General features: G+C 40.8%; 1 protein-coding gene across 1 annotated transcript; it reads left to right on the top strand.

Moving 5' to 3' along the window:
- The first annotated feature begins 472 nt into the window (after window positions 1–472).
- Window positions 473–14,682, top strand: LOC118394305 (polycystic kidney disease protein 1-like 2). The gene is made up of 23 exons (XM_035787503.2): window positions 473–835; window positions 2,196–2,336; window positions 2,501–2,535; window positions 2,635–2,695; window positions 2,875–2,936; window positions 3,066–3,128; window positions 3,342–3,497; window positions 3,654–3,772; window positions 5,317–5,437; window positions 5,521–5,643; window positions 5,774–5,993; window positions 6,252–6,433; window positions 6,559–6,789; window positions 6,891–6,992; window positions 7,107–7,285; window positions 8,152–8,298; window positions 8,488–8,690; window positions 10,083–10,270; window positions 10,543–10,678; window positions 10,771–10,966; window positions 11,175–11,394; window positions 11,505–11,589; window positions 12,212–14,682. Exons 1-23 carry the CDS (start codon window positions 502–504, stop codon window positions 12,256–12,258), a joined length of 3,351 nt encoding a protein of 1,116 aa, XP_035643396.1. The 5' UTR covers window positions 473–501; the 3' UTR covers window positions 12,259–14,682.
- Window positions 14,683–16,270: the final 1,588 nt, after the last annotated feature.

Genomic DNA, 16,270 nt, shown 5'->3' on the forward strand with positions numbered 1-16,270 from the left:
CTGATTAATATAATAAATTAATATGAGTAGTCTTACTCATATTAATTTATTATATTAATCAGAACAAAGGACTCATTAGTAACTCTAGTAATTCACTGAGTAAATTAGCACAAATAAGATCAAATAAAATGGCAGATGTTAAAGATGAAGGGATAGTGTATAAGACTCAATTAATTTCATAAACCAATTGAAAACCAAAGATGTATTGTTACAACCCTGGTCAATGTCAATATTAGGCCTTGGCTACATCAAATTGACTTGGAAAGTGAAGTAGATTTGAGAAAGGTTTTTCTTCAAAATTTCTACCCTTGAGTGATGTAAAGGCACTTTTTCACTTTGCATGTTGTTTGAGTGTCTGTAGTGATTTTCCTAATGTAGTAAGAGTGTATTCACAGTTTTTCGAAAGAAAGCTTTCTAATTTCCATAAGATGGGCAGTGTGCCTTTCTTCCAAGACCAGTACTTGTTTCAGTTTGTAGGCTACCATAGCTCTACCATCTATAATGGATTTGTTCATACGAGCCTCTTTGTTTTTGTGGATTTCTGTGGGGATTGTATCTACGGCCAGTACAGCGTGCAGTGAAGAGGATGCAGAAAATACCACTTCAATAAAATTCAAACATGTGTTCGAGAATATGGCCTATGAGTTTTCTCAAAAGCCAAAGAGCTGGTATCAAGCCCAGGAGTCCTGCAAGGAGCGAGGGGGGAAACTTCTGATGGCCCTGAATTGCAAGATTAAGAGCTTCCTTGAGGACTTCTCAAATGAGAGACACAAAGAAAAACTTACTTGGTGGGTGGCTACGGGGGTGTTAGGGCAGTACCAGGGGCCGGTGATCGGTGAGTAAAAATACTGGTAAACCACTCGAAAATAATAGTAAACCACTCTATACTATGGTTCCAGGGCTGCTCTGTGTCTTTTGAACAGGTTTTGTTAGACAATGATTTCTCTATAGCTGTAATTGAAACATTATTGGTCAATCTGCTGTAACTACAACCATTTTTGGAATTCAAAATATGTACCCATTGATTCCTGAAGAATATAACTTATAAATGCCTCATGAGCTCAGTTCAAGTGCCGTCAGAACCCAAAATATAAGCTTGTTTTACTCCAATGTTTTAAACAAACTAAATGTAAACAAACACTTTATAGCCTCAAAACATGTTTAAACTATAATGTTGATATAATGGACGGTCAGTCCTTGCATTCATAGCCCTGTCTATGAACTGGGCACTGATATCAGTTCAATGTCAAGTTTTGATTTACATTTGGTTGAGTTGTCAACTAACATGAATTCAACAACAAAAATTCACTATGTCATTGAGTTTATTTGTATACCTTTATTTAACTAGGCAAGTAAGTTAAGAACAAATTCTTATTTTCAAAGACAGCCCAAGAACAGTGGGTTAACTGCCTTGTTCAGAGGCAGAACAACATATTTGTACCTTGCCAGCTTGGGAATTCGATCTTGCAACCGTTCGGTTACTAGCCCAACACTCTAACCGCTAGGCTACCTGCCACCCCAATGTTAAAAGTTGGGCGAAAAAAAGAAGAACATTTCCTTATATTAATTACTTAAAAAAAAAAAATCCAATCAATTTTCCGCATTGATTCAACTTCGTCACATTCCCCAAAAAAATGTTTTAATGATGTGGGAACAACATTGATTCAACCCGTTTTTTGCCCAGTGGGGACATTTCTCCAGCCACATCCCTCAGCTTTTTAGTGAAACAATGGCGGGGAGTATGCTTTGTTATTCTTTCAATGGCTGATTGCCTCTTTAAGCACTCTGTGAACCATGAACATAAAATTGATTTTCTAATTAAATGAGAAAGTTGAGTCATCTTAATTAAGCCACTGCTTATGGTCTTGATGGAATTCCTGAGCTATACAGAGGCCATTTGTAAATGACAGCTACCATGTACGAAGCACATCTTCACTACTGATCGCTTATCAGTGTCAAATGATGTTAGCAAAATCCATTATTTTCATTAGCTCAGATAACATATCTCCACCAGTCTTGGAACATCATAGACATAGGAAAAGCTTAGAACCAAGCTTTCACACTCGATCCATCAGCTATAATATAAGGACATTTTAAATGATACATTGTTGTTGGAAAACAATATTAAAATAACAGTATTGTATGGAAAATAGTACATTTCATAGCTTTTCAATAATTGTTTCATGTGTCTGTAGTGTATAATGCTACTGGAGAGAATGGTGCTTCTACGGAGAACGGGAGTACCCCACTCCTCTGCACCTATGTGATGATGGATCCCTTTCAGCTGGTGACCTCAACCAACTGCAGTGCCTGGCGTGGCTACCTCTGCACCCTGGGTACAGCACCTTCGCTAACCCCATTTTAACATGTTCAAAATAAAAGACTGTGTCCTGATCCTTATTGTAAGCAGATATGCTGCGATGTTTTCCAAAATGATTTAGTGTAGAGGCCTGAATGATATCCTGCATGACATCTGTGCTGTATAATTCTTGTTCTACAGATTTGAATTTATCTGCAAATCCATCAAATAGTATGGTAAGTGACTTTTATTAATGGTCTTTATCCGTTGTAATTCTTTGGTGCAGTGTCAGTAAAGTTATTATCAAAATGAATGGTTCTTGTTGACTTTCGTAGGACAAACAGGGAGCAAGTGGCAAATCAAGACACTGGAGAAGCCATCAAATTGAAGTCAACCGTGAGTTTGTTTGGCAAGTTTGTTTCACAGTTTCAACCATTCATGTACTCCCATGAACTAAACGTCTCTCTCTCTCTCTCTCTCTCTCTCTCTCTCTCTCTCTCTCTCTCTCTCTCTCTCTCTCTCTCTCTCTCTCTCTCTCTCTCTCTCTCTCTCTCTCTCTCTCTCTCATCCTACAGGTATGTCAAGGAGTCTGTCAAGCATGGAGAATCAGGTGACCAACATCAACATGCTCCTCAAGGTCAGAAATGCTGCTGTGTTAAAAGTGCAGTGTGACACATATTTCAAACTCTTTTTGTTATCAATTGTTAACACAATTATAGTTTTCAGTGGTTGGGAGTTTGCGGTCATATCCTCTGTTTTGTTTCAGGAGGCTCAACTGGAACTGGAAAGAATGGAAATGGCTATAGGAGAGCCTACAGACGCCAATGGGGTAAAGTATCACAATGACGATGGACGTGTAGTAAGATGGGTGTGGTCAGTGGAGTAGATTACAGAGTTTAGGGCCACTGGAACTTTCAGTCATAGTGCTCTCTCTCACCACATAGATAAATTATTATCAAATCAGCAAACAGTGAATGTAATTAAATAAATTATACTGCTGTACCTGGTCAATTTGGGCCTAACCTGAACCCTCCCCCAACAGAAAAAGTACCTTGAGCTTCTACTACAGGGAGCCCAGATGCTGTTTCCAAGTAATTTGAAATTAGACAACACGACTGCTAGCAATATCATCAGCTGCGCTGGGGGAGTCATACTCCTCAAAATGAAAAGATGTGGGGCGGACAGTGACACTAATGTGGTGGGTCAAGCAATGATAACTTTCATTATTATAACATTAAAATGTAGGCCTACATACTACTGTAAACCTATACATCTGTTTTTAGTGTGGTGACATATGACAAAAGTGGAGTTCATTGAGAGTGTATTTCGCTGATGTTCTGCTGTCTTCAAACAGGACACGGAAATGTTTGATTTGGCCTTTGAGATTTATAAGGCAGTAAGCTTGGTGGTGACCACAGAATCAAATGAGCCCTTCTTCGTGAAGCACCCAACAGGCAGCATCTACCAGATCAGGTTAGTGTTTACAACCTGGAGCTCCTCCATCTCACTCATTGGTATAGCCTCCAATTCTACACTCTTAGAAAAAATGGTTCTAAAAGGTTTTTTTTGCGGAGGGATAGGGTTCTACCAAGAACTGTTTTTGTCTGAAGAAACCTTTTTGAAAGACAAGGTATTTTGTAATGCAAATAGTTCTACCTAGAACCTTTTTCATACTTATTTGATAATTGTTTGGAAGGAAAGGCAGATTCTTTGGAAGGCAAGGGTTCTATATAGAACCCTTCTTCATCTGAATAAGCTTTATTATTGTAATTGTTTTTCTTTCAAAAATGTTAACATCCAGAGTTTAAGTAATCCAATAAGTTTTCAACTGTACCTAGATGGACATATTTCTGTATTTATCTGGTATTCCATTAATCATTTTACATAGACAGTACTGACATAATTGATATCTTTGCCATGATTTCTCTTTCAAATGAGTATTTTCTGTGATTTTATTGAGCAGAGAGTAGGAGAATAGAAGGGAGTCTGAGTGAACCAGCAGTGTATTGTATGGTTCACAGCTAATTTTACAGTTTTTTCTAGTGTACATTTTTCAGTGTAACATTTCTAGTGTTGATTCAGGAGTTAAATGAATTTAACAATCAGTGGTGTAAACGATCCCCAGTGTTGGTGTTAATAACCAGAGTTAAATAACATACATTTTCCTAAACAAATTGTGGGTGCAAGTTGTGGGTGACTAAAATTGCCAACCGTTGGATATCCTCACTCTGGCTCTATTCCTGGCTAAATTCCCAAGCTGTCCCTCATACCATCACGGTCACCTAATCATCCCCAGCTTACAATTGGTTCTTTCATCCATCTCCTCTCCCCTGTAACTATTCCTCAGGTCGTTGCTGCAAATGAGAATGTGTTCTCAGTCAACTTACCTGGTAAAATAACGGTAAAAAAAGGAATAAATAAGAACTGCACATCACTTTACAAGCCAGCATAATGTTTCCTGTAAACCAGGAGTTTCTTAACACCACTGTGTTAGGGTATAATTAAGCCCTCAAAGAAAGGCCTTATGATTCGCTTAATGTTTTGTCATAAAGAGTTTGATTTTAAAGGATTATAAGACTGGTGGAAACGGTTAATTGGTTAATTGAGGGTTCTAGGAAGAACTCTTCAAAGATATAACCCTTCATAGAATGTTCTAGATAGAACCTTTAGAGGACAAAAGGGTTCTTGGTAGAACCCTTCATAGAGGGTTCTACCTCGCACCAAAAAGGGTTCCCCTATTGGAACAAACCAAAGAACCCTGTATGGTTCTACTAGTGGTCCTTCTGTGGCTCAGTTGGTAGAGCATGGTGCTTGTAACGCCAGGGTAGTGGGTTCGTTTCCCGGGACCACCCATACGTAGAATGTATGCACACATGACTGTAAGTCGCTTTGGATAAAAGCGTCAGCTAAATGGCATATATTATTATTATTATTATTACTTAGCACCTGTAAAACTATGCTTCTTGCTGTCCTCTACTTGAATGCGAGCCATCTGACTCTTGTCTCGTCTCCCTCAGCCTCACCCCATCACAAATGGATAACAATGTTCTAGGGTCAGAGGACGATGCATACATCAAGCTGCCATCTTTCTCTGCATTGCATTCCTCGCTGAAAAACCACTCACTTGTTAATGTACAGGTCTGTACAATAAACAACATTGATGATGCTGTTTTGTTGTGCAAAATAGTATTTTATTTTTATATTTTTTCTCTTCCTTTCAGGTGACCACTTTTATAGGCAACCCATATCCATCGACTGAAAACATCACAGGAACGGTGTGTACCCTTGTACTAAGGGATGGATTGGCAGAAATCAGTGTAGAAAACTTGACAGAGCTAATTGAGGTAGGCTACAGGATAGAACAGGCCAACTACTTTAACTTTAGCCTGCTGTCATTCCATCCTCATTTCCCTAACAGAGATGAGGGAACCATGAATGCAAATAGATTTGGTTGTTTCTCTCCCTTCTCTATAGATCATTCTTCCACGCCCAGATGCTCCTGTGCTCTCTGGCACGACTGTATCCTTGGAGGAAGGGGCTCGCGTTGGGACCACTTTCAACACTACGGACCCCAACATCACAGTCATATTCACCATACAGCCCAGTGTCAATGTGTCCCTAAAATTGCTGCTGGGCCTGGGCTCCCCACCCAATGACACCCACTATAAACACAGCACCGTCCTGAGACACACAGGTAGAGGAGGATTCCATCACCATAGTTACTGCTAGGCAAAACATTACATCCACTGTGCTACTGCTTTCAGTCAATCTAGCTGTCTGGTATGTACATAGATTCACATACTACTTTTGATATTCACAAGCTTTAAGACATGTCTGTCTGGAATTTCACACTGTAATTGGAGGTCGGGCTCTCAAACGTATTGTTGGTTTGCTTTCTTAGCCTGGGTGGTATAGAGTAATCCATGTTCAAAACCCTATTGTGCTCTTTCAGAGGGTTATCGGTGGCTGGTCACCCCTGAGATGATGGAAAAGGGAACAGGCACCTGGTATGTGAATGCCAGTCTGTTTAACTCAACCTGGAGCAAGGGCCTGACACTACAGATCACCATCTTCACTACTAAGTGCATGTACTGGAACACTAAACAGCTGACATGGAGCATAGCTGGCTGCTGGGTGAGGCTGCTATTAATTAGCCCTATCCCTCCTTTGTCTCCATCAGAGTATGAACAAACCTAATTGGTAAGCGTCGGTATGTGTTTGTGACATTGTGAAAGTTTGTCTGTGTTGTCTTGTTCTAGGTGGGTATACAGTCAACTCCCAGGATGACACATTGTCTGTGTAACCACCTGACATCGTTTGGGAGCTCTTTCTTTGTGATGCCCAACTACGTAGACGTGTCGCTCACAGCTCAGTACTTTGCCACAGTGAATGAGAACTATGTGGTGGTGGCGTTGCTCTCTGCCTTCTTTGGCCTGTACCTGGTCACTCTGCTCTGGGCCTGCTATGCAGACAGGAGGGCCCTCACCAGGGTGAGTTTATCAGGGCGTGTACAAACACAAATACAAACACACACAAACTGATGCTCACACACACATACACACGAACACTGAAACACTTGTTTTGTCCACAGAGGAAGATGACACTCCTGAAGGATAACCACCCATGTGCCAGTTATAACTACCTACTGAATGTCCAGACTGGCAGTCGGAGAGGGGCGGGTACCTCTGCCAATGTAAGATGGGGTGGTAACGGAATAGATCCTTCATTCATTTCTGTGGTCAGTTTACTTAGCATAGTAATATCAATACCAGTATCCATGCTAATCAGAGTATATTTTTTTATGTAGGTTACAGTCAAGTTGTTGGGTACACAGGGGGAGAGTGAGCCCCACCACCTAAATGACCCTGATAAACCAGTATTTGAGAGAAGGGGTGTGGACTTGTTCCTGGTGACCACTCCCTTTCCCCTGGGGGAGCTGACGGGCATCCAGCTGTGCCATGACAACTCTGGGGGGCACCCCTCCTGGTAAGCACCAGGGCAGATGACACATCATCCCTGTAATTATTGTGACTTGTTTAAAGTCAAGGTCTTTTTGAAATCACTCCATACTTTCCATTGTCATGTTTAAAAATGATTTGTGGCACACTAAACTCTAAGGTCCGGGTTAAGAATCTGCAGGGACAACTAGGACCTATAAATACTGAGCTGTTAAAGTAGTTTAGGTGTGACATTATCAAGCTTTGCTCCCCTCACCCTTGGAGACCTGGTAGAGTTTCATCACAATGACACTTCAAAATAGCATCCTTGCCTCCTCACCTCACCTTGTCTCCTCCTCTCCTCCTGTTTAATACCTGTCTTAAAGGTTCAATGTTGACGTATTTATCACAATATCAAATCATTTCTGAGTAACAATTCAGTACCTTACTGTGATTGTTTTCAATTAAAATTGTCAAAAAGAAACAAAATAGCTTCTTAGCAAAATATTTTTCTAGGACTACCTGGGAGTGGGAAGGGGAAAACTAGCTGTTATTGACAGAGAGGTTTGGAACTCTATTTCTTATTGGTCTGTTGTCACCAGGCAGGCCAAAACTCCATCCCACCAATACAGGCTGAAATTCCAGGGTATCGTTTTAAACAGGTCTTACACTAAAAAGGCATTATCATCAATTTCATAGTATTATTCCAACCTCGTCATGTGGAAATATAAAACACAGGAAAATCCTGTTTTTGACTGCACTGGGTCTTTGAATACCACAACAAAAATATTGCAACCACTGCTATGCTGGCAGGGACTTGTTTTCGTTTTTATCTCTACAGTCTAAGAATCTCTATCTCTACACAGGGAATAATAAGTATTTTCCTGAGTGTGAGGTCACATTTCCTTCCACCAGGTATCTCAACAAGGTGACGATCCAAGACCTGCAGAGAAAGAAGGTTTGGCACTTCCTGTCCTCATCGTGGCTGAGCTCTGACAGGGGAGACGGGCTGACCAAGAAGACCCTCAACGCTGCCAAGAAAAACGAGATCAGAAGCTTTAGGTGATTGACCACCAGTAGAGTACAATGTTACAACATGTCTGTAGAGGATTTCTAGGCTAGGTCCAATATCTTGCAACGTGCCATAGAGTTTTAATTCTGAACCCTTGTATTATAGACTACTTTTTCAATGTAATTCCTCTGACTTCCACCCTGGTCATCCCCTAATGTCCCACACTTTCTATGTCCTAGAAATATTTTCCAGACCAGGACGTCGACAGGCTTTAGAGATCAGCACATCTGGGTGTCCATCGTAGACCCTCCCTGGCGTAGCCCATTCACCCGAGCACAGAGGGTGTCCTGCTGCATGAGCCTCCTGCTCTGCACCATGGCAATCAACATCGCCTTCTGGAAGATCCCCAAAAATCAGCAGTCTCCTGTCATCTTCACCATTGGTAAGTCCATAGAGATACAACATTAGGTTTTATATTGGGTACTGGATAAGTCCTTGTGGGTGAGTCAATCAGTCCTCTTTTGTGACTGTGCCGTTCATATCTGAGCCCACATCTAATGAGCTGCCTCTGATAAGGATGGGCAGTAATGAGCTGCCTCTGATAAGGATGGGCAGTAATGAGCTGCCTCTGATAAGGATGGGCAGTAATGAGCTGCCTCTGATAAGGATGGGCAGTAATGAGCTGCCTCTGATAAGGATGGGCAATAATGAGCTGCCTCTGATAAGGATGGGCAATAATGAGCTGCCTCTGATAAGGATGGGCAGTAATGAGCTGCCTCTGATAAGGATGGGCAGAGCTGCCTCTGAAAGGATGGGCAATAATGAGCTGCCTCTGATAAGGATGGGCAATAATGAGCTGCCTCTGATAAGGATGGGCAATAATGAGCTGCCTCTGATAAGGATGGGCAATAATGAGCTGCCTCTGATAAGGATGGGCAGTAATGAGCTGCCTCTGATAAGGATGGGCAGTAATGAGCTGCCTCTGATAAGGATGGGCAATAATGAGCTGCCTCTGATAAGGATGGGCAATAATGAGCTGCCTCTGATAAGGATGGGCAATAATGAGCTGCCTCTGATAAGGATGGGCAATAATGAGCTGCCTCTGATAAGGATGGGCAATAATGAGCTGCCTCTGATAAGGATGGGCAGTAATGAGCTGCCTCTGATAAGGATGGGCAATAATGAGCTGCCTCTGATAAGGATGGGCAATAATGAGCTGCCTCTGATAAGGATGGGCAATAATGAGCTGCCTCTGATAAGGATGGGCAATAATGAGCTGCCTCTGATAAGGATGGGCAATAATGAGCTGCCTCTGATAAGGATGGGCAATTTTATCCTCCACTCACATAGAAATTGGAAATTTTGGCTACCGGAAAAAGTTTTTTCGACAGTAAAAAGAGAGCAGTGCAGTACATGGGAACTACGATTAGCCTGTAATGTGGATGATAACATATCAGACTTTTTAGATACAGCTGCGTTAAGAATCAAAGACAAGGACTCAATTCTAAATGTTAGATCCAACTCAAGGCTCTTTTCTCCTTGGTGTTCACAGAGTTACAAGGACTAGTAGTTGTAGGCAGTGGAAGGCTCTTCATAACCCTTCAATAGACAACGTTTCAGCCACATTCCTTTGACAATACAGATCTGAAAGACCTTGTCACACAGCACAGAGTGGTTATTCAATGATCCCAAGCCCTTGATAAACCTTTCTTATGGCTAAGAAATACTTGACCCAGAACAACACAACAAGTGTTCAGACATTGAATGATATATTGAGTGTTATAGCTTCTGTTATTGTGCCTTGACTCCATAATGGTGTGCTTTCATGTCCCAGGTTCGCTGGAGGTCACTTGGGAGGAGATCATGGTGGGGGTGGAAAGCGGTTTGCTCATGTTCCCCATCAACATCCTCATCATCACCATATTCCGTAGTATTAAGCCACGATTCATCCAACCGAAGGAGAAGAACCCCGATATGCAGGGCCTGAAACCCCTCACTGTTACCATGCCAACCATTCTTAAGGTCCTCTCTTTACCTTTTCAAAATAAAGTGTTGTTGCTGTGCTATAGTTCTGCGCTATACTTTGTCTATAACCTTCAAACACTCCCATCATTTATTCCCTTCAGCTGTGCCTGCCTTTTTTCTTACCTCCAAGGCCATACAATATCTTATTGGTTATAGCAACCACTAACATTGATACTGGCAAGTGTGATACTGGCAACATTGATACTGGCAACTGTTATGTATGTTCTGTCCTTAAGTACTGTATTCCTGCACACTACGTCCCTATCTAGGACACAGAGGAGATGGTGAATCTGCTCTGTAAGAGCCAGAGGAACAAAGTGCCTGAGCTAGAGAAGAAGCTGGAGTCATGCAATGACCTTTGCTCAGCCTTGGGCAGAGTGCAAGGGGTCATTCAGCTTATGCAAGGTGCTTCCCTGACACTGCAAGAGCAACCTTACAAGTCACACAGGTTTTGACATCATTGTAATTTTTGGAGATTTGATGCGTCTGCCTACTAGGGTTGAGTGAGAGTGAGCCACACTGGGTCTACTGCAGCAAGTTTGTCCTGTACTTCCTCTACCACCTGTCCATGTGCCTGGAGCGGCTGGATGAGAGTGCCTTCCCCACCCCAGAGGCCCATCAACACATCCTGAACACCGTCCACCTGCTGCAGAAGACGTCCGAGATGGTTTTCACCAGCCACATGGCTTACAGGTTGGACAATATACCTGTGCAGAGAAGGGGATATAAATAACAGAATTAAAAGTTAAGCTTTTCAAAAAAAATACTTTACACATCATTCCCTTCCTCTCAGTTTCCAATCAAGTTAAATTGATCTGTATTTATGTGAATATCATTGTCATACATTACTCTGACCAAGTACCTTAACATACCTGTGTTTCCTCTGTGCCTCCTCTCTCAGTCCTCCCCGTGTTGCTAGGGAGAAAAGGAAAAGCTCGAGCTGCTGGCTACCCTGGTGGTTTGTGTTTGTGGGCTGGTTCTTGCTCGTCTCCATCAGTGTTGTGTCCACGTACTTTACCCTGATGTATGGCTTTGCCTATGGGAGGGAGAAGTCCATCCAGTGGGTTATCTCTCTGGCCATGTCCCTCTTCCAGAGCATCTTCATCCTCCAGCCTCTTAAGGCAAGACCAGGGCTCTATGTCTTACATGAAGAACGTAGTCCTGAAGTTCTGTTCAATCATCAGCAGATGTAAAAAGAAGAATTTCATTTGATGCTTGTGTTTATTCTCAGGTGATTGGTATGGCGATCTTCTTTGCCCTCCTCCTCAAACCAGTGGCAGTAGAAGACAGTGAGGAGGTTGGACTACTTCTGAAAGGTAAGATCCTCGAGCACAGAAGACCTACTGTACAGGGCTCTCACGAAACCATTATGCTTTACCTTAGTGTCAGTTTTACAAAGGCGTAATTGATCTGGGTTTCTCAGTACTAGTACTCTGAAAAGGCATTTACATCAACCCAACTCTCAGTGTTGATGAAGGGTTTTACAGAGAGAGAAGGGTTACAGTCAGTAAGGAACTGTCATAGATAGAAAATACCATTTTATTTTCATATCCATGCCTACTCTCTCACAGAAATAAAACAAAGCCTTGAAAATAAATGGCTTCTGTCAAACTATTGAAACCTATCTATTATGCATAATTAATGGTATATTTTAGACATTTTAGACTGCAATAGAGCTGTATAAGTCTGTTTTACCCTCAGATAGTAGGAGAAGCATAGAATTATGGTAGTATTTTGCTGCCATTTTGGCCAGGACTCTATTGTAAAATACATGTTTAATATCAATGAGACTAACCTGGTAAAATAAAGGTACAAATATCTAAAACCTGTGTTAGTACGCCACACCATGTCAGGCTCACAGGGATTCGGTTGAGCTTCCCTTTTGCGATGTTGAAAATAAAAGTCCTCACAAAGAGGCCTGTCTTATCTGTCTTACAGAACAACAGGAGATGTGTAAATTGTACTCCGGTAGGGAGATACACTGAAGAAACACAATTTAGCTATACACGCTGTCTCCAGAGGATCGATGGGTTTGGAAGACCTGATGCCCTACAACAGACATCCTCTGCTCTGCTGCACTGACTATCAACGTGGCAAACTGAGAATATAAGTTAGAAAGCATAGTTGTTAGGTTTTTATTGAATACTTGTTACTCTTAATAAGAAAGGTACAGGGCATAATATTTATGAATGTACTGAAAACTACTGTATCATTGAAATTGTAATATTTAGTAATAAGCTGATGGTTAGAAACTTTTATTCTTGTGGATTGTATGAAGTTACTCAATGTATGGAATTACTCTGTTATATTTATTTTATCACAAACCGCTGATATATTATTTTACACTGTACATTTATATTGACTTTTAAGTAACATACAGTCACCTCCAAAATCATTGTCACCCTTGATAAAGATGAGCAAAAAAGACTGTATAAAATAAATAATAGAAAACCAGAGCTATATTGAATGTTTTCTGAGATTAAATAACACATTGGGAATGATCTTAGACCACTCCTCCATACAGAATCTTTCCAGATCCTTTATATCCTTCGTCTGTATTTATGGACAGACCTCTTCAGTACAAACCACAGGTTTTCAATGGGGTTCAAGTCCAGAGGCCATTGCAAAATGTAGATTTTTTTTGTTGTCAATTAATAATTTCTTTGTGGATTTTATGTGTGCTTGGGGTCATTGTCTAGCTGGAAGATCCACTTGTAGCCAAGTTTCAGCCTCTTGGTAGGGGCAACCAGGTTTTTGGCTAAAATGTCCTGGTACTTGGTACAGTTCATGTTACCGTTCAATGTCACTATCACCAGGAAGCAAAACTGCCTCATAAAATCAAAGATCCACCACCATATTTTACAGTAGGCATGGGGTTATTTTCTGCATTTGCATCTCTCTTACAAAAGAAAGATGCATATGGTCTTTGCTCCTGAGTGGCGCAGCGGTCTAAGGCACTGAATCTCAGTGCTTGAGGTGTCACTACAGACACCCTGGTTTGAATCCAGGCTGTATCACAACCGGCTGTGATTGGGAGTCTCATAGGGCGGCGCACAATTGGCCCAGCGTCGTCTGGGTTTGGCCGGTGTAGGCCGTCATTGTAAATAAGAATTTGTTTCTAACTAACTTGCCAGGTTAAATTTTTAAAATATTTTCAAAGCCCACTGGTGTGCGTGGCCAAAAACCTCTATTTTCATCTCATCTGACCATAGCACCTGGTTCTAATCCATGTGCCATTGACGTTTAGCAAACTCCAAGTGTTTACATTTGTTGGTTTCTCTCAAAAAAACTTTTTTTATGGCAACCATGACCCTTGGACTTTTCTTTTCATCACAAACCATCTTCATCACTGTGAGTATGGACAAGATACACTTGGGTCCAATACCAGGCAAATTCACCATAATTTTAAAAAAATCTCAGTTTAAAGAACTGTAAGTAGAATGTTAATGCAAATAGATTTTATTGATAAGAATCTTTACGGGTACCAATCGTTTTGACACCTACAGTATTCTTTTTTTTCTCTTTTTTTCTTGGTAGCCTTTCCTGCAGTGAAACGACCTAGTGGCCTCATGGGTGGAATGTTATTCATATTTTTCATAATTTCATAATTAATAAACATTATTTGTCAAAAGCCTCTGAAAATCCGGTGTTTCTATGTCAAAATGTTTTGTTATATTTCTGTCTTCTGTGATGTATATAAACTGTAATATTGGGATGCAAACTCAAAATGTAATACATTTCATCTCTATATCTCGCATTTTAAGCCCATAACCACGTGTGAGGGCCTCCTGGTGGCGCAGTGGTCTAGAGTAGCTGTGCCACCAGAGACTCTGTGTTCGTGCCCAGGCTCTGTCGCAGCCGGCCGCGACCGGGAGGTCAGTGGGGCGACGCACAATTGGCCTGGCGTCGTCCGGGTTAGGGAGGGTTTGGCCGGTAGGGATATCCTTGTCTCATCGCGCACTAGCGACTCCTGTGGCGGGCCGGGCGCAGTGCACGCTAACCAGGTCGCACGGTGTTTCCTTCCTCCGGTTCTGCTGGCTTCCGGAATGCGCACTGTGTTAAGAAGCAGTGCGGCTTGGTTGGGTTGTGTTTCGGAGGATGCATGGCTTTCGACCTTCGTCTCTCCTGAGCCCGTACGGGAGTTGTAGCGATGAGACAAAATAGTAATTACTAACAATTGGATACCACGAAATTGGAGAGAAAAGGGGATAAAATCCACACAAAAATATATATAATAATAAAATAACCACGTGTGTATACTTTTGTTTCAAAGTAGATTTGTTTAAGACTGTGTGGCCCTGATTTAGCCCACTGCAGTAAAACGTTCAACCAAATCTATTTCAGCTGTATTAATATAAAATAATATTATTTAAAAAAAATCTGAGCATACAATAAACCTTAGTATTTGTATTATTTATTTTATACAGTTTATTTTGCTCATCTTTGTCAATGGTGCCAATACTTTTGGAGGTGACTGTATCTGTGGGCTCACTTAGTATTATAAGTATATTTATTTATTTGAATACATTTGAAAAATGATTAAAACAAGTTATGTCTTTGAAACTGTTTTTCCATAAATAAGGTTGTATTCCCGTGTTCTCCCCTCATCCCCATCACAACATGAGTCCTACTTTCACTGTGCTCAGCAGATCGTTATGAAAGAAAGTGTAACACCTATTAAGACACTCATATCACCCCAGACAGTTATCTAAGTTACTGTATCTCAATGCCATGGTAGAGATTGTCTAAGAACTCCTCTGACTCACGTCCGTAACTCTGTGTGTCACTGCAAGCTATATGTAGTTGACCAGCAACAGCGACAGATCCAGTGTAATATATTACACAAATAAAACAAACTGGATGGAATATGGGGGAAAATGTAACACATCTTCAACAAAAAAAGCTACAATTTTTTTTTATTGAAACTTGTTACAAATGATGGAGTCACTCATGATTCACCAAACAATATTTTGAAAGAAGAAGTAAAGTCGAAATGTTAGCTGTTAAAATGAGATCCAACAATAATATTAAGGAATGAGAAATCCGTAGCTTAAATACGAAGGTGTCATTGTACTCTGATGATTCATGTTTTCTTTTAAAACCACAATTAGAATTCCTCCACAGCCTCATAGAGGATCTAGATACTTTTTCTAACCTCTCTGGATTAAAACCAAATTGTGATAAGTGTACTATATTACGCATTGGATCACAAAAAAATGTACCTTTTACATTACCGTGTAGTTTACCGAAACAATTGTCTAACGGGGATGTGGACATACTCAGTATACAAATCCCAAAAGAAAGAAATGATCTCACTCCAATACATTTGAATAGAAATTTAGCAAAAAATAGATAAGATCTTGCTACCATTGAAAGGAAAATACCTGTCTATTTGTGGAAAAATCACCCTGATTAACTCTTTAGTCAAATCACAGTTTACCTATTTGTTTGTGGTTTTGCCTACACCTAGTGACCTGCTTTTTAAATTATATGAACAAACAATATTCCATTTTATTTGGAAAGGCAGGCCAGACAAAATTAAAAGGGCCTATTTAATATAATGAATATGAATTTGGAGGGCAGAAATTATTGGTGGTCCAATGGTCAGACAGAACATTATCCATTCCAAACTAATATCTAACCTCAGTTAAAATGATTTGGGCCCTGTGCAGAATTTGTTTTGAATTAAAATCACAAATTAATGAATTCAAGTCCACGTGAGAAATGAATTTAGTACATTTCTTGGGGAATTGCCAGATAATTAAATGTTGGAAGAGGGGATAGTAATATTCTCTGAGCCTATATTGAGTCAGTCAATTCCCCTTTAGCGTAGTACAAATTGAGTTTGGCCACGAGCAGAAAAGAGAATGCTTCAGGCCTTCAACCTCCGCCTAGGTGACTCATGGCAGGGAAGCAGCCTTCTTCAATTGGTTGTTGTATTTTTTATTCTTACTATTTTAAAACCCTTAACTAAACTCTCTCCCCTCAAACTCTAAA

The sequence above is a fragment of the Oncorhynchus keta genome, chromosome 14 (genome assembly GCF_023373465.1).
Source record: "Oncorhynchus keta strain PuntledgeMale-10-30-2019 chromosome 14, Oket_V2, whole genome shotgun sequence".
NCBI lineage: Eukaryota > Metazoa > Chordata > Actinopteri > Salmoniformes > Salmonidae > Oncorhynchus > Oncorhynchus keta.